This window comes from Mytilus edulis, chromosome 13 (genome assembly GCF_963676685.1).
Source record: "Mytilus edulis chromosome 13, xbMytEdul2.2, whole genome shotgun sequence".
NCBI lineage: Eukaryota > Metazoa > Mollusca > Bivalvia > Mytilida > Mytilidae > Mytilus > Mytilus edulis.
In genome coordinates, this window is record NC_092356.1 from 72,584,339 (window position 1) to 72,603,503 (window position 19,165).

A 19,165-nucleotide genomic window follows, 5' to 3' on the forward strand; every position below is an offset into this window, starting at 1 on the left:
AGAATGGCGTGCTCGTCATCATGATAACAATTCGGCTCAAACTAGTTGTATGAGAAACTATTAAGATCACAAAAATTCTGAACTCAGAGGAAAATCAAATCGGAAAGTCCCTAAACATGGCAAAATTCAATTTACAAAACACATCAAAAACGAATGGACAACAACTGTCATATTCCTGACTTGGTACAGTCATTTTTCAAATGTAGAACATGGTTGATTAAACCTGGTTTTATAGCGCTAAATCTCTCACTTTGTATGACAGTCTCATCTTTATGAGATGGTGTTTTGCTCCACGTTGAGCGCCTCACTATTACTTTGACATAGATAACAGCTGTAACAGTGCTGTTCCGTTGGGTGTGACTATTTCATGTGTTCAGATAGATAGCAGCTGTAAAAGTGCTGTTCCGTTGTGTTTGACTATGTCATGTGTTCATATTGATTTTGTGTCATATTTGATACACTGTATCCTTTCTTTGTCGTCTACATACTATGTTTGTATTTATATCTGCAGTAAACAAGTTGTCTTAAACGAATTTTCAATCTCATTTCCGAAAGAAAAACTATGCATATGTTAATGAAATGTAATGACATATTCGTTGTTTCATATGAGTTTGGTAAAGCATCCAGAGAAAAAAGAAGAATCAAATACAAATCGGACAATAGCAGAGACAATATTGACGTTGGCGGTACATAAGGCTTTGCTCCCTTCATGATTAATGAAATACCCACTGTTATCATTTCCATATTAAGATAAGAAGATGGTAGCTTTTGTTTATCCATGGATCCAAGATGTCGGAGATGTTTTCGAATTATCAAATTTATATTTAATCACACTGTATGCATTTTTGGATTTTTAAATGGATATTTAATTGCACTGTATGCAAAAAAAATAATAGGGACATTCGGTGGGATTTAAAATGTATTTAATAATTTTTGTTTTAAAAATCTACATAAAATTATTTAACATTAAACAAATACAATATACAAATAACAAATGATTTGGACAAAAAGCTGAGACAGTACTCAAATACTACAAACAATCATTGGCATTATTCTTCAGTAGGCACTCATACCATCTGGTTTCCGTAACATACTTCTATTTATTGAATAACCAGTTCAATGTCAAGCGTATTCTAATGCTGATTAATTGATTAACTGTTTTCACGTTTGTCCCAAGTGTTTTGTTAGAGCAATGCTGATTGGCGATTGACATTTAACGACTCTCCCTTCGGGTAATCACACTGCGTTAAGAACAGTTCCGATTGGTTAAATTCAATTATGAATGCTAATGGCATTGATTCTCTTGGGTATTTTGATCTGTTGATTTTCAAACAACGTGATTAATATGGTTTTGGTGTTCATTATTATTGCTATGTGAATCGAGTTTGGCTAAGCGATCAGTTAAAGTATATCCAATACTTTCATTTGAATGTGGAAAATGACACGCACAAAACAAATGTACAAACGTTTCACGGAATTTTGTACTCATAGTACAGTACAATATAAAATTGACGGCATTATTTATTAAAGCCACAATATCCATCACGTCACCCAATGGTAAATAAACGGTATCAAAAAAGTCTTTGACGGTCGCACTACAAACAATAAGAACTCCCTGGGGCAGCTCAGTTACTAAAAACAATAGAATCACAGATACTAACATTTTTGTCGTTCTAGAATGTTCGGTCAGTCTCATACTATTTGCACCGGAAATTTTAAGTACTTTCCTTCGATGTCGTATTTTAACATGAATATTGTATATTAATAAAGATCCAAAAATAGACATAAGTAAACATGGCACTAACTTCGCTGTAACGGCATACATCCAAACATTTACAAGAACAAGCGCATCAGTGTCATTTTTTCCAAGTCTCAAATCTCGTAACACATAAGTTGTCTCATTGGACTCCGGATTCAAGTTTTCTTGAAGTTCATTACTCATATAATTTGGAATGAGACTTATTGCTGACCAGACGTAGATGAGTAAAATTAAAACTTTTGATTGCGTCATGCGCCGACGCCTCGTTGCAAATGCTTTTGTAGGTGATCGAATGTGGACAAACCGGACAATGGCTAGTAATACACAGAGCCATATTGATACTGTATGAGTTGTAGCGGCTAGGTTGATATGAAAGGTCATGTAAGTCATCCAAGATTTACTGTTTTTATCAGGTGTTTTATTCACATCCGGGTACATACAATAGAAATGCATGGAGAATGGTACGTATGACATCATGGTGATAATATCCGACACAGCAAGCCATGAGAGAATGATATTTACAGGTGTACTCATGTGTCGTCTAGTCAGTACAATGATATTGAAAATGTTGGTGATAATCCCAAATACACAAACACATATACTAATGTAACCATGGAATGAAGCGTAGGATTTGGCAAACGTGAATAAATGGTCGCCTGTCACGCTCTGATTGGCCGCCATACCACAATAGGTATTAGCGGAGGAAAACCTGTAAAATAAGAAATAAGAAATATTTTTAATACATAAATTTGTTTTTGTTCTTCAGTCAGTTTTTAAAAACCAACCGATATTATTACTAGGTAAAACGTATGTTTATTGAGTCGGGTATTTTTTTTTCAGCAAAGACCATGTTTAAGTTTCTGTGCAGTGTTTTTAGGACTGTTGCTCGTCTTTTTAATTGTGTTGCTTTTTTGGATTATCCCTGGTATGTGGGAACAGTATATGTCAATATATATGTTGTTCATGTTGTTGGTATCTTTTACTTTTTAGTAACAATTGAATTTACTTTCTGCAAACGATGCTAAATTAAAAAAATATTAAATCATGTTTTCTTTTTGTTTTGTTCAAATGAGATTCAGCCTTCGACAAATTGTTACAGGTTTTTCTTGACATGCAAGACTGAGTAGTTTTGCAAAGAAGTTTTTGATAGATTAATTAGCAGATTTTCATGATGGAATGTTTACAGTAATAACCTTCTGGCTGTTGGATTTTTTTTAATTGTTTACGATGTTCGCGGTAATACGCAGTATATGTTTTGTTCATTGTTGAAGTAGCTATCGGTTTGGTGACATATATGTGCATAAATCTACGTCATTTTGGTTCCTGGTAGGAATTTTACAGAAAGTTTCTGTTATTTTGTTTAGGAAAATATTAGCTGTACAATAAACAAGTAAATTATATATTGCGATCATATAGTTTACAATCTTCACAATAAGGATACAATCAAGTGGAAAGACCTCAGTTTGTTATCAAACATAGTTAAAGGTGATTTGATAGTAATTGTAAATGTTTCAACCGCCAAAATCTTAGGATTGCAGTTTTTAAATAAATGTACCATGTTAAACTTGAAAATTAAAGTTAAATTACATCAATAAAATCACATCAGTTTACTTTACTAGATTTTAAATTGTAAATCAATATGCAAAAAATCATAAAAATCCAAACAAAAAGTCGCAACAAAAGATGCGGAGTTTATGTCTACGAGACAACAAACATACGATATAAATTACTCATAAACGGTTAAGAGAGAAAAAACTCCGTTCAAAAAATGAACCACTCGTGTAACTGTGTTTTACAAGTATTCTAGGTTTTCAACCATCTCCCCTTTTTATGTCGATCGAACGACACATACATATAGTAAACGTGACAAGTAAAGCTTTTACTGATATATCTACAACAAAGTAACGTATTCTACCTAATGTATCGTCTGGCGTATAAAATTATAATCCTGGTATTTTTGATAACTATTTACACCACTGGGTCGATGCCACTGCTGGTGGACGTTTCGTCCCCGAGGGTATCACCAGCCCAGTAGTCAGCACTTCGGTGTTGACATGAATATCAATTGTGTGGTCATTTTTATAAATTTTCTGTATACAAAACTTTGAATTTTTCGAAAAACTAAGGATTTTCTTACCCCAGGAGTAGATTATCTTAGCCGTATTTGGCACAACTTTTTGTAATTTTGGGTCCTCAATGCTCTTCAACTTTGTACTTGTTTGGCTTTTTTAACTATTTTGATCTGAGCGTCACTGATGAGTCTTATGTAGACGAAACGCGCGTCTGGCGTATAAAATTATAATCCTGGTATTTTTGATAACTATTTACACCACTGGGTCGATGCCACTGCTGGTGGACGTTTCGTCCCCGAGGGTATCACCAGCCCAGTAGTCAGCACTTCGGTGTTGACATGAATATCAATTGTGTGGTCATTTTTATAAATTTTCTGTATACAAAACTTTGAATTTTTCGAAAAACTAAGGATTTTCTTACCCCAGGAGTAGATTATCTTAGCCGTATTTGGCACAACTTTTTGTAATTTTGGGTCCTCAATGCTCTTCAACTTTGTACTTGTTTGGCTTTTTTAACTATTTTGATCTGAGCGTCACTGATGAGTCTTATGTAGACGAAACGCGCGTCTGGCGTATAAAATTATAATCCTGGTATTTTTGATAACTATCTGAAGTATTGCCTATTCCACCTGATATATATTTCCGATATCTCAAAATAAATTAAGAAGAGAAAAAAACTATTCCAATTATATAGTTATTCTTAATTATCTGTACAAGCTCTCTTTCATGTCAGGCTCTTCAGTAGACAGAACATAAATTTCCGAAAATCTATCAATGTACATGTGGCTGAAAATGTGCATGATGTCACTCTGTTACCAGTTCTTACAAAGGAATAACTACTTATTCGGACATTACAATGTATCAAAAGTTATCAAAGGTACCAGGATTATGATTTAGTACGCCGGACGCGCATTTCGTCTACATAAGACTTATCAGTGACGCTCATATCAAAATATTTATAACGCCAAACAAATAGAAAATTGAAGCAAACCGAGAAACTTTTCTTAATCATTCAATTCTTACCTTGCTTGTTTACATGTCACAAAACTATCTTGTGAAACAATTTGTATATCTACATAAATTATACATGTTCATATAAAAACAATAAAGATCGTGTTGTATTTATAGATACTATCTGTGACCTGAAGACTTAAAGTTGAATATACTTCAGTTATGTGTCTACTATAAATGTCTCTCCTAAATCTTCACGTTCGTTTTTATCTTATATTTTGTAAAAATAAAAGTATTAGGTCAGTATATAATCGAATGGTAATGAGCACACTCCTTCCAGTAAATAAGTGAAAAAAATAGAAGATAACGGCTTCTTTAAGTTTGCAAATGACAGCTTTCATTAAGAGATATATTGAAGACGCAACAATGAACTTATTTCAAAATAGGCTGAGTTCATTCAGTATGTTTCTCCCCTACAAGGTAGTAAAGCAAAATTACATTGAAAAAAGAATTGGTTAGCTTATTATATTATAGTTGTTGTCCTTTAGTTACCTACACCATTTATATAAAAGTGATAAATTAAATTGATAATGGAAATGGGGAATATGTCAAAGAGACAACAACCCGATAAATGTACTGTTACATGTATGTAGAAAACTACGCGAAAAAATGAGACATTTGCTTTTGTTTTTAAATTATTTGTATAAGTGTTGATATGAGTTAACATTATTTTACTATCTTTTATTGACTTATTGATATATTGCGACTCAATTAGAAAAAATATCTTAAACATTATGATTAGCGCACTGATTTTCCAGAATTAAATTGAAATAATAACTGTCAATAATTCGTACTCTATCATTCAATGGCCTAAATATGAATTTTGTTATGAGCTATGAGACGTCGTCAATGTACTGCCTACATACAAACTTTTCAAATGTGCGACGTGCACAATTGTTTTCATATCTTCTACATCTGATTTGATGACGTAGCCGAGACAGATATTTGTCAACAAATTATTTTATGCGTTATTCATTCAGATAGCGATATTACGTTGTTTATTAGAAACTATCGATTATTTATAAAATCAGTATAATTCTACTTTATTGTGTCATAAAATGTTAATAATTACACGCTTGGATATAAATGACAAATTTTCTGTTAATTGAATATCTCGTTCAGGTTGAAAGGTGCAACGAACAACAAAACATGTACTAAACAGTGAAGGTGGACAAATAAAAAAAACTCAGAAAAAAAGTAGACATTACCAATAAAGCATGATCTGATATGAACATTTTACTCAGTAGTAACACTTACAATATACTGTTTGTCATTTATTATTGGTGTTAGTTAACGACTTATCTATTAGTATCAAATGTTCAATTTGAAAATTAAAGATAGTTCATAATAACTTGACCTCACAAACAAATGTTTTAATGGAACGCGTATTGTGTTACGTTTAATGAATACATTTTTTTTTTATTTGAAATAACAGTAATATCAATAAAGTTTTAGCCATCAAGTTTATTGTTACATATTTGTCACTTGAGAATACGTCTTGAAAATCAAGCACCATTCCTGTTCTGAATACATATAGTTTCAGACAAAAAGAAACAGACTACCATGTACATGTACAATTCATCAATAAAATCACAAGTTAAATAAGTACATTAGCTCTTTATATTGGTTGCCTGCTGCCGTTTTAGTTTTTGTTAATTCTTTGTTTCTGACCTATGAGTTTGATTATCGCTATTATGTATTTCGCCTTTGTTGGTTATGTTTTCACTATATTATATAATACAAAGGACTTTAAAATAACGGGGTGATCTCATCGTCATTTAAGCGGTATTTTTTTTTAATGTATTTTGAATATCAATCTGGCACTTTGGGTCCTCCGTAAATAAAGAAGACAGGACGTGTACCCAATTCCTTTTATTCATGTGTGTATCTTACTATACAGTAACTGTCTGCTTATATTAGGCAGATTGAGAGATCAAGGAGCTATCTCACCATTGCCCTGTGCCCTTTTGTCCTCACATTTTGACCATTTTTGCTAAAAATTTACACTCTAAGCACTCCGTAGATATCGAAGTTGACATTATTCTGGGAAATGCTTTTGATTAAAATCTTTATATATATAGAGTGTATGATTTCGTCGAATTCTATGGACATTGAAAGAACAAGGAAATGGGGTGTTTCATCGTCATTTTAGCGGTCTTCGATAGTTTTCAATTTATATTTCTAATTTTTTAGCTTTCCATAAATGTTTCTATTTATATTTCTAAATATTTCTAGAGAGATCGTTTTTTGTTTTTGTTTGAAGAAATATTAGATATAAAATTACAGTTTTGATACAAAAGGACAAATATGCAACTTACAAAAGCATTGTTAAAGGTTTATATTCGAGGACAACGAATGTCTAAGACAACTTGAAGTGGTTATGAACGATTTCCTACGTATGTTATCACTCCTTTCAACCATGAAAAAAAATGCTTTTCATGTTATCAAATATTTTTTTTATGATTTTCATCTTAATTTTAATATCGGATGTCGAAAAAAGAACCGTCCACTAACTTTACATTCATTGTTAATGATCACACTCCTTATATTACTTACAATGACAAGAAGGAGAATTTAAAATATTAGCCTAGCAGCGTTGTAAGTTGGCAAATGACAGCTCTTATTAAGAGTTATATTGAAGACGCACCAATGACATTATAATGAAATCGGTTAAGACTAAGGTCATTTAGTGTAGTGTTCTTCTTATCAAGATAAAAAGCGACATTACATTCAAAACGTATTAGCGAGTGTATTACGAAGTCGTTGTCCTATAGACTAATAACTTTACACTATTTGTGTAAGAAATAAAGGTATTGTTATGTAGCAACCACGCGAAAAATGAGACATTTACTTTGTTTTTAACTAATAAAATTGAGAATGGAAATGGGGAATGTGCCAAAGAGACAACAACCCGACCATAGAAACAAACAACAGCAGAAGGTCACCAACAGGTCTTCAATGTAGCGAGAAATTCCCGCACCCGGAGGCGTCCTTCAACTGGCCCCTTAATATATGTTTTGTATAAGTGTTGACATGAGTTATATAACTATCATTATCAGTTTTTATCGACTTATGAGTTGAAATATAACGTCTTTCAAAATAATATCTTATAAAGCATTATATCATTAGCGTACTAAATTTCTTGGATTAGTTTAAAATAATAACGGTACATAATTGGTACATATAAATTCAATGGCTTAATAAATATAAGAGATTATGGTTTGAGTGCCAATGAGACAATTCTCCAGCCGAATCCCTATTTGCAAAAGTAAACCATTATAGAACAAATATCTTCAATACGGAGGCTAACACCGAACGGCATGATATATAGGGCCTTTAAAAGACTAGTGAAAAACCATTCGAACGGGATTATCAACTGTCTAATCTATAAAAAAAAAAACGAGAAACGAGAAACACTTATGAACCAAATCAACAAACGACAACTACTGAACATCAGTATAAACATGTTATTATGTTGCACTTTTGTTTTTCATATCTTCCACATCTGAGTTGACGACGTAGCCGAGACAGATATTAATCAACAATAGTTTTATGCGTTATTATTTCAGATTACGATAGTACGTTGTATGATGATATTACTATCGATTATATATAAAAATCTGTATAATCTTACTTTATTGTTTCATAAAACGGAAATAATTACATACTTGGATACTAATTACAAATTTTCTGTTAACTGAGTGTCTCATTGTTAGTGCAAGGTGCAACGAACTAAGACAAAACATGTACTAAAGAAAACTCAAAAGACAAGTACACTTTAGCAATAACGCAATATCTGATATGAACATTTTCATTAAGTATTACACGCACAATATATTGTTTACCATTTATGATTGGTGTTCATTAACGACTTTAAAATGTATCTATTAGTATCAAAAGAGAGGGACAGTCAAACTCATAAATCGAAAATAAACTGACAACGCCATGGCTAAAAATGAAAAAGACAAACAGACAAACAAAGTACACATGACACATCATAGAAAACTAAAGAATAAGCAACACGAACCCCACCTAAAAACTAGGTGTGATCTCAGATGCTCCGGAAGGGTAAACCGATCCTGCTCCACATGTGGCACCCGTCATGTTGCTCATGTTCATTCATGATATGGAAGGGAATTGTAGTTACGACGTAATGAACATTTCCGATATCAATTGTGAAATAGTCATTCAATAACGGTAAACCCACTCGTGATGGCGTCCGTAAAATTTACGAAGGGATGAATTCAACTTCACCATTTGGACTCTTGGTTTAATACCTTCCTTGTGAGAAGCAACATTCTATCAGGAAAGTCATGATAGGAAATGCAAGTACGGTAATACCGTATCAATTTGGAGATACATACCCCGTATGCAGATGCTGCTGGAATTTTGCTACTAAAAAATGGAAAGTTCACGATTTGAAAGCTGAAATCATCTCTTTTGTCGTAAAGTTTTGTTTTTAACCGACCCTTATTGTCAATTTCTAGATTTAAGTCAAAATATGAGGCCGACTTAACTGTATCTGTTGTATCCTTTATCTCTAGTTCGATGGGATAAATACGTTCAACATAGTCACCATCTTTCGAATTATTTAGTGTAAGAACATCATCTATATAGCGGAAAGTAAAATTAAAGGATATTGCTTACTTCTTATTTTTATTCTTAAGAAGTTGTCAAGAAGAGGGGCACAATTAGTTCCCATTGGATTGCCGACATTCTGCTGAAATACACGTCCTCCGAACGTAACAACTATGTTGTCAATCAGGAAATCAAGCATCTTGATAATGTCAGTTTCAGAGAATTTTTGCTTGAATCAGAGTGATCCTTCACAAAGTAGGATGTATCTCTCCCTAAGACAAGATATCTGTATCTACGTTGGCCATTCTTTTTTACGAGACAAAGCAATACCAACTCTTTCAATTTGTCTCTTAGTTTGGAATGTGGAATACTTTCAAGTTGAATATTGAAGATAGTTCATTGTAATTTGTAGTCGCACACAAGTATGATTATGAAACTCGTAACATGTTTAGATTTAATGAAAACAATTTTGATTAATTGATTGAATTTTTTTTTTATTTGAAACGTATAATTGATGGTTTTTTTTATCCATTAAGTTTATTGCAACATATAATCACACAAAAGGGAGTCACACTGGAACAGACGTCATGAAAATTTAGCAGCAACCTGTAAGCATAGTTCAAAGTAATATTTAAATAGACCACCATGTACATACGTCATCCCAACAATCACAGGTCAACAAAGTACATTAGTTCGTTATAATGGTTGCCATCTTCTGCTGTATCGTTTATTTTCGACTGATGAGTTTGAATGTCTTCATAGTAACTTTAGCCTCTGTTGGTTAAGTTTTCACAATATACCACAATTCAAAAAGGTTCGCAGAAAATTTCTATTCGTCTATTAAATATAAAATAATGTCGGTATTACCTATTGACAAAAAAATTGTTGATTATAGACCACATTTGTGACATCCATTTGCAAAATAATCAACCGAAATGTTTGCATTCTTAAGACGTATCCAATAAAAGTTAGCCCAAACGATCGTTGCAATTCATTTATAGTGTATGCGTAAAAACCCGAGGAAATGACTTAGTTGTAGTAGTCCTACAAATGACTTTTTATTTGTAGAAAACAAATAACATACACTGTGTTTTTTAAATTTATGCATTTCTTCATCATCTTTGTATAAGCAAATTCATGCAGAGATACATAAAATAAGACTTTTATCAGATCGTTATCATCTTTAACAAGTGTATTGGATAACATTAGGTCTAAATGCGTTTTAGTTTAACTTTATAAATGTGTAGAACACAAATTTCATATAAAATTCGTTAAAATTTCCTTTTGCACAATTTAAATCCTTTCACAATAGTGTAATTGAATAAGTCGCGCGGTAAGTATACATTGAAATGTCCCCTACTGTGTAATTGATGGTTGTCTGATTTGATTAAAAATTTCCGTATTTTGGGTCGTTAGACGAACAAGGTTACAGAGAAAGGCTGGACAATCTAATCAAGTCATCCGCTGTCGAACAGTGGAGAATCGTAAATCATTGTCTACTATTATATGTCATTTGAAAGCATAGGGAGCCGAATTCTTAATCAAATACAGTAGTTTTGTAAAATAAACATGGCCATTCTAGACGGCTTCATAATCAATTGTATATATCGTTCCTTCCACTTGCAAAATTATGATAGGCTTTTGCGGTACCATACAAAGAAGTCAATGTCACGGACGAATGATTGTAATTTAATTGAAAATTAAAAAAAACCAAACTCAACAACAACAACACATGACAAAGTTGACAATTCATTTAAAAGATAACGTTCCCAAAAAGTAAAGTGAACAATAAGTAAGACTGTAAACTAAACCTTGAGCAAAACAAACGGACAACAACCGTTCCTGCAGATAAACTCAGCATGAAACATTTCAAATTTTATTGAGATAAAAATTAATAAATAAATTTTAAAAAAGAGTAAGGAACCAGAAAAGTTCTCTGTAACAGAAATCTATATTTCCTTTCAAATTAGAAAGTGCTCAATACTTTATCTTTATAAATCTTAAGAAGATACCATGGGAATACAACATTTATATCTAAGATTATCCACTTATCATATAATGTGTCTAGGAATTCGATATAGACAGCTTAGTATTGTGAGGATGGTAATTTTCTACAGGATTCTTAGTTATGTAACTTGCAAATATAAAGACCTGAGGGATTTTGAGTGTTGATAAGTTCTTGTTTTAGTTAGGTCAAGGTTAAGGCATAATTCAAGTTTTTAAGGTATGATTCAAGGTTAGAAAATGCTTCAGTTAAAAAGCATGATTCAAATAAAATGAATGATTCAAGTAATAGATTGGATCTTATTTCTACGTGACTCAAGGTTTCAGTATGATTCCAGGGTCAATGTATGCTTAACGGTTAAGATAACGGTTTCAAAGTAAGTGAATGATTCAAATAAAATGCAAGATTTAAAGTTAAGATATAATTCAAAGTTGAGGTATGTTCCAAGGTTAAGCTGTGATTCCAAGTTGAGATATAATATGAGGTATGATTCAAGGTTGAGTTGTGATTCAAATTGAAGATATAATTCATGGTTGGGGCATGATTCAAATTATATTGTCATAATGACCTATGGACTGGTATATTAGAATTGTAACATGTGTATTTAATTAGACACCTATGACTGCATTTGATGTTTACTAAAATATAGACTGAAATAGTAAGGATATAGTCAATAATAAGATTGAATGTTTATAAATTTATTGTTCGATTAAAGATAATGATTATCCCTTTATTTTTATTGGGAAAAAATCCATAGTATGCGCATTTCTGAGACTTTATACATTGAAACGCAGAAACTCTGAGTTAAACACAATTGAACCTTGACCACATCCTTTCAATATGTGAAAACCTTTCCACCTTAAAAGTATGGTTTTAATTTTTTAACATTTGTTTCGAAGTGGTTGGGTGGTGCTTGATTTCGCAGTCCAATTATAATTGCTTATATGAGATATCCGTGTTGTTCTATTATTACCTTTCAACTTAATCCGGTAGTAACAATATCCTTCCTTTCAAATACGTGATGTGATTGATATCAAATGAACGTGTTTATATCAAAACAGATAATAAATCTTGGTTCTTTACATAAATGGCCTATTTTAATGCCCAGAGGAGAAGAGATAATATTTACAGAACTCCTTCCCATTCTATTTACTCTAGATATTGATCTCTGTTGGAAGATACATTCTCTTGGAATGAAATTGTCTTTCACATATTGTAAGTTAAAGCAATATGTATCATTATATGACAGGGACAATATATCATCCTCTTCAAACTAGTCAACGAGTATAATGGCCGTTAGGACAGACACAATTTATCATCACCTTGAAACTAGTCAACAGGTAAAATGACTTTCAGGACAGACACAATATATCGTCACATTCAAACTAGTCAACGAATAAACTGGCCGTTAGAACAGACACCATATATCGTCACATTGAAACTAGTCAACGAGTAAAATGGCCGTTAGGACAGACACAATTTATCATCACCTCGAAACTAGTCAACGAGTAAAATGGCCGTTAGGACAGACACAATTTATCATCACCTTTAAACAAGTCAACGAGTAAAATGGCCGTTAGGACAGACAAAATATATCAAAACCTTTAAACAAGTCAACGAGTAAACTGTCCGGAAGGGATTGACGTTAAGGAAATGTGGGGTAAACGTCAATAAAACAACAACCCAACGACAAACATAGCCAGCAGATATCTAAAAAGCAATATACAATCTACAACAATATAGATAGGTATCTAAAGAATGTCAACCTCTTAATCGTTTTGTGTCTGTAAACGTTGTAAATACAATTAACAGAAGCAATGACGTGATCCTTTGTTCTTTAACTTAGTTTATTGCTTAAGAGAATATAGAACATTCATTCCTCTACAAAACTGCTAGAAGAAACACAAAATTTTGTAAAAACAACACTAAGTTTAAATATAGACATGTAAAAAGGTAAATGTAGCTCTAAATTTTTTCTTTAAAAAAACATTAACGATTCTAGATGTATGACGGATTATGCCTGATGGGCGTTTCCGTCAAACTAACAAGTCTCACCAGAAACGCTCAAACGGTCAAATATTAACACTGTTGAAAAAATCATAAAGCTACGTATCATAAGTCAGTGAAATAGTTGTGCATCATTTACAATATCTATGTATATGAGACATTTTCAAAGACTTACAGGTTTTTTCCTAAAAAGCTGTACACACGAATTTTGTATTAGACTATATACCGGATTTGTAATCACATAAGCAACACGACGGGTGCCACATTTGGAGCAGGATCTGCTTACCCTTCCGGAGCACCTGAGATCACCCCTAGTTTTTGGTGGGGTTCGTGTTGTTTATTCTTTAGTTTTCTATGTTGTGTCGTGTGTGCTATTGTTTTTCTGTTTGTCTTTTTCATTTTTAGCCATGGCGTTGTCAGTGTGTTTTAGATTTATGAATTTGACTGTCCCTTTGGTATCTTTCGTTCCCCCTTTTTGTACAATTTAGTTTTATTAAATAATATGAAAGATCTTACACTTTCTATGGTGATAATAGTGCAAGTTCAAGCCATGAACGAGACTGTCGGAACTTGTCCAATACATTTGTTATTACAAAGGTAGGTTTTTAACAGATCTATATATAATGTTTAGAATGAAGTCAATCAGACCGAATTATCCGCGTTCATGACACATTTTTAGATTAAACCGTCTCTCAGAAGAAAGCCAGAGATATAATCGTAATAATATATCCAATATTTAATTAAAACATACCTCAATAAAATGTATTTCTAGATAAGAAGGGTCAAATTAAAGAAGCTTATATTACTGACGATCAATATGAATAATCGCAACAGTAGTATACCGTTGTTCCAAAGGAAAAACACAAAACCATTTTAAGTAGTCTGTAAACGTTTGAGATTACAATAATCTAGAATGAATAGAACGTGTTCATTCTGTGCGATCCGAATAATAGTGTTTATGTTTTACGAGAGAATGTCTAAAGATAAAGGTGACGTATTTATAATCGAGATTTGATTTTAGTTCTAGTCGTATCCTATCTGTCTACCAGTTTAAACTTTCAATTTTTTGTTTTTATTGATAAGCAAACTAATAAAATCCCAACTGTAAGAACGTTTTATTTATTACATCGTATTGTCCTTGAAGGGTATTTGGCTAACATTGTCAATCTTGAATAAGCAGAACAATTAGTATGGGTAAATTGTGTATTCACATATATCTTCTTAAGATCTTTAAATCTGTTCATATTATTTGTAAAATGAAAATGCAACCGTCGATTGTGATTTACATAAACAAGTTAGCGTTTATCAACAGAAGTAAAAAAAAAAAAAAAAAAAATTGACGCGATTAACGCGTTCTATGTTTATATGACATTCAATAATAATTCCTCAGAAAAAAGTTAGAGCAAAATAAAGACATTTGAATGTGTCAAAGAAATGACAAATAAAGATGGACCGTTCAGTATCAGTAAGTAGCTATGTTTCTATGCAAACAACGTTAATATAAACATACTAAAGAAAGGCAACAGTAGCATATTAATGTACCTATGATGATTTGTTTTAAAGTACTCTTGGTTAGTCGTGAAAATGCTATAAAAGACCGGAGAAGTTATGAAAGAAAGCTAGACTTTATATCTTTTTGATAAGAATAGTTGCACCTTAAACGCAAAATATAGATATGCAAATGTTAACACTATGGGCTTTTGTTTTTTTGTATACGCACATTTAACCACTGATATCCCTTGAAAATCAACTTATCGTTTGTTTTTTATTTGTTATTTTACCTATTTAACTTGTTCCGTTTTTATTTTGCTTCGGCTTTAAAATTATATAATACATAACTTTTAGTTAGCATCGAAATAAAATAAATGTTTAGCAGAAATTTTCATTCAATTTTTGGATTAAAAGTCTTTTAAAATCTTTCGTGTCACCTTCTTAATCTTTAAGTTTTTAAATGGTGTAAGTTTCATTAAGGATCATTCTCTTATCTTCTCTCTAATATATTTTTCTCACTTTTTGCAAGTTTTATTTTATGCATCGTTTTCTTTATGTTTTAATTATTTTACCTTGTATCTATAAATGTTTTAATAATGAGCTTGAGACAAACCTTTTTGTTAATTATTTATCATTTATTTCCCCCATTTGGCATTTGTAATCTAACACTTATTAATACTTTAAACAAAATTTATTATTAATTGCAATGAATACAAATATGTGTTCAAAACAAAATCCTATAAAATAAACATGATAAAACAAAGACAAAATTAGTATGAGGAGTAAGTACCTCCTGCAGTAAGCACTTAGGCAATCAATGACAATAAGACGGTACTTATTAATTAATAGAAATTAATAGTATCAATTAAGTTAGCCTACCTTGAATAACAGCTCGATCTCATGTCTAATTTTATCATATATAATAGCAACTAAAATAGGAAGATGTATTCTTTTAGCATAGTTATTTGTAAATAACGGTTTTATGTGACTAAATTGGAAGCATTGGAAGGCGTACCTTACTATTGGTCACATACAGATCGATTATCGAGTGTTGTCTTCATGTTTAAGTAACTGAACGTTATTCTGATAGCGAGCGACAAACTGTTCCCTCGGGAACTATCTGCTGTCGCCCAACACGTACCGATACTACCTAACTATTGACATGTTAACACATTCTTATGATCTTACTCTAATATGCACAATAAAAAGGCAATTGACAAGTATAATCTAAACGACTCCTCCAAGAATTGTTTTGACGAAGCTGTCTAGAATGTTTTGTTGTTGAAAAATGTGTTTAACTCTTTTAAAAAAGATTAACATTTTTAATACAAAATAAGTATTCGAATCGCACGCTAATGATACATTTTTGTCATAATAATAACAAAAGTCACCTTCAACATTACAAAAATAATAGTCGAAGGACACACGCTTAGAAAAAAACTTATCTCCAAACTGTGTGAGAGAGAGAGAGAGAGGCTAATCTATTCATCATAGATTTCAAGAACACACAAATAATATGTTGTATGGTTTATACTTATTTGATCTACTACTTCATTAATATGCCTATCGATTAGTTATTGAAGGAAGTCAATAAATATTAGTGTGTCTTGCCACTAGGGAAATATTAAAATTACTTGAACCTACAATTAAATTAAATTAAATATGGGAATTGAATACAATTTTAGATTCGCAATGTTGAATATACAATATTAAAATATAATCATACTGATGCATATTATATCAGGAAACCAATTGTGGCATAATAATTTGAATATTAAAAATGTTTATTGTAAATGGTAATTTAATGTTATTACAAAATATTTTCACAAAGATTGATGTACAGTCAGCAAACTTAGATAGAGTGCACTTTTACTTTACAGTGTACTTTTATGATTTATCAATGAACGTTTTTCATAACGACTGTACGACAGTGTTAGAAATATTCGTTCGCAAATTTAGCGGATATTACAAAACGGTCTGTTCCGAAAAAATAGGGCACGTTGTTATGGTTACAAATATATAAAAAAAACGACAGCTATGAAATGTATTTTAAAGTATTCTAATTTTTGTTTGCAAAATGACAGAATGTTGCTCGGTTTCTTTATTATTGTATGTTTCTCAACTTTCACGGAGGTTAATTGGTCTTGCATTGATAAATTGTCTGGTTTCCTGTAGGGATATTTGTTTCAGGTATTTCTTGTTTTCGGTTTCTCGTTTTATATCTTTATTTAGTTTAGAACTTTTCAAAGAACATAATTATCTTTTATTTCTAAGAAACAGTTCAGTACCGGATATCTGTTTTTGTTTACGCCGTTTACAACATGTGTCTGACTAGCTTATGGCGTGGTGAATACCATTAAATCTAAAACTAGGAGAAGATAACTCGACACAGGAAGTCATGTGATAATGCCTCCTTGTTTTATCCATTATAAATGTTACGATTTATGCTCTCTTATCGTGAATAGTCTACATAACTTTGCAAAGATATTTTTGATACCAGATAAAAATAAATTCAAGATGTTAACATGGATTATGGATAAAGAAATGACACAGATTTATTCATCTAAAGCATATATTAATTTCTTTCATTAAGTCGAACAAGACTTACTAGAAGGTTATAAATAAATAAAGCTAGTTCTAAGGTTAAAACCAGGTCTTAATAAGCTGAAGTGTAAGTAGCCATCAATAGATACACAGATAACTAGCCAGTGTTCCCCCATAACAATAAATTTTAGTGTTCATTCGTACTTATAATTAAACGATACAATTATTTGTTTATCTATCTAACCTACTCTCATTTGTTAGAGTCCTTTTAATCTCTGATATAGCTATTCTATACAACTCCCGATGCAATGTGATTTCAATCCCTTATATATTCACATAAATGATGAACAAAAGGTTAGCAATTGAGAACATTTCGTTCACTTACGAGGTTAAATAAATGAAGACAGTTAATGTTTTTGCTGTATTGATATTTCACTGCAGTATAAATCAGAATCTTCATGAAAATGTGATTGCAGAATAACACATTTGTCATCAATGATTTCAACACCAATATATCATTTCTGTAAATGTTCGTAGCACATCTTCTTATATCTATCATATTGGTCGAAACCAACTGTATTATTAAATTACATTAAATTAAAAAATAATGCGAGTACAATGATAAGTATAATAATAATAAAAATATTGTAATTTAAACAGTAGAATATAACATTTCTATGTATCTGCCTGTGCTAAGTCAGGAGCCTGTTATTCAGTGTTTGTCGTTTGTTGATGTGTTACATATTTGTTTTTCGTTCATTTTTTGCTACATAAATTTGGCCGTTAACTTTCTCCTTTGTGTCGTTTTACATTCGTTCTTTCGCGGACTTTAATAGCGGACTATGCGGTATGGGCTATGCTCATTGTTGAAGGCCATACGGCTTCCTATAAATGTTAAGTTTTGTGTTATTGGTCTCGTGTGGAGAGTTGTCTTATTGGCAATCATACTGTATCTTCTTTTTTTTTGCGGTGTTTTTGAGGAAATTCTAATATAACAACCATTACTATCACAGTATATCTACATCAAGCGAATTATAACACAAAATTAACTGTTTCGGGTTACACCAACCTTATCCATACCACCCAATCAACGACAGTAAAACCTACTTTTAACGTATTTCTGACATCAAATGTATACACAATATACTATACCAATACATTCAATAGAATTACAAAACATGCATTTATTTCTTGTAATACTTTATATGCGAACAAATTATTCAAAGCACCGGTAACCTAGAAAGATAAATTGAGACCGAAGATGTTTTTATAACAAACATATGACACACAAAAGTTAAAATTGTCCTTTAAACTTTATCTTTTGATAAATAACTTTCTCGTTCGTCTGATAAATAGTTATCAAAGGTACCAGGATTATAATTTAGTACGCAAGACGCGCGTTTCGTCTACATAAGACTCATCAGTGACGCTCGTATCAAAATTTTTATAATGCCAAACAAGTACAAAGTTAAAGAGCATTGAGGATAAATGTTACGCTTTTCTTGAAATTGTTAACGCTAAGCAATTAGCAACATAGATATACACCCCTGGTATCTTTATAGGTAGAATAAACATTTGTATTAATCACTTTTGTGTCTATTATATTCTGTTTTATTGTATCGAACTTTTAGTTAATTAATGAAGCACACAGCTGACTCGTTGGTGAAACTAATTCTCCTATTCATCAAATTTAACAGT

At 31.7% G+C, this 19,165-nt stretch overlaps 1 protein-coding gene across 7 annotated transcripts in view; it reads right to left on the bottom strand.

Moving 5' to 3' along the window:
* Positions 1-906: 906 nt before the first annotated feature.
* Positions 907-19,165, bottom strand: part of LOC139501825 (G-protein coupled receptor dmsr-1-like) — a 139,283-nt gene continuing 121,024 nt past the window's right edge. For 6 of the 7 annotated variants that reach the window (XM_071291042.1, XM_071291043.1, XM_071291048.1 and 3 more), the window contains one exon: positions 907-2,468. In XM_071291042.1, coding sequence (XP_071147143.1) covers positions 1,328-2,468 — 1,141 coding nt within the window. In that variant the 3' untranslated portion in view covers positions 907-1,327. Of the gene's footprint in view, positions 2,469-15,802; positions 15,862-19,165 lie in introns of those variants that run through there. The other variant, XM_071291046.1, reaches the window with a different exon arrangement.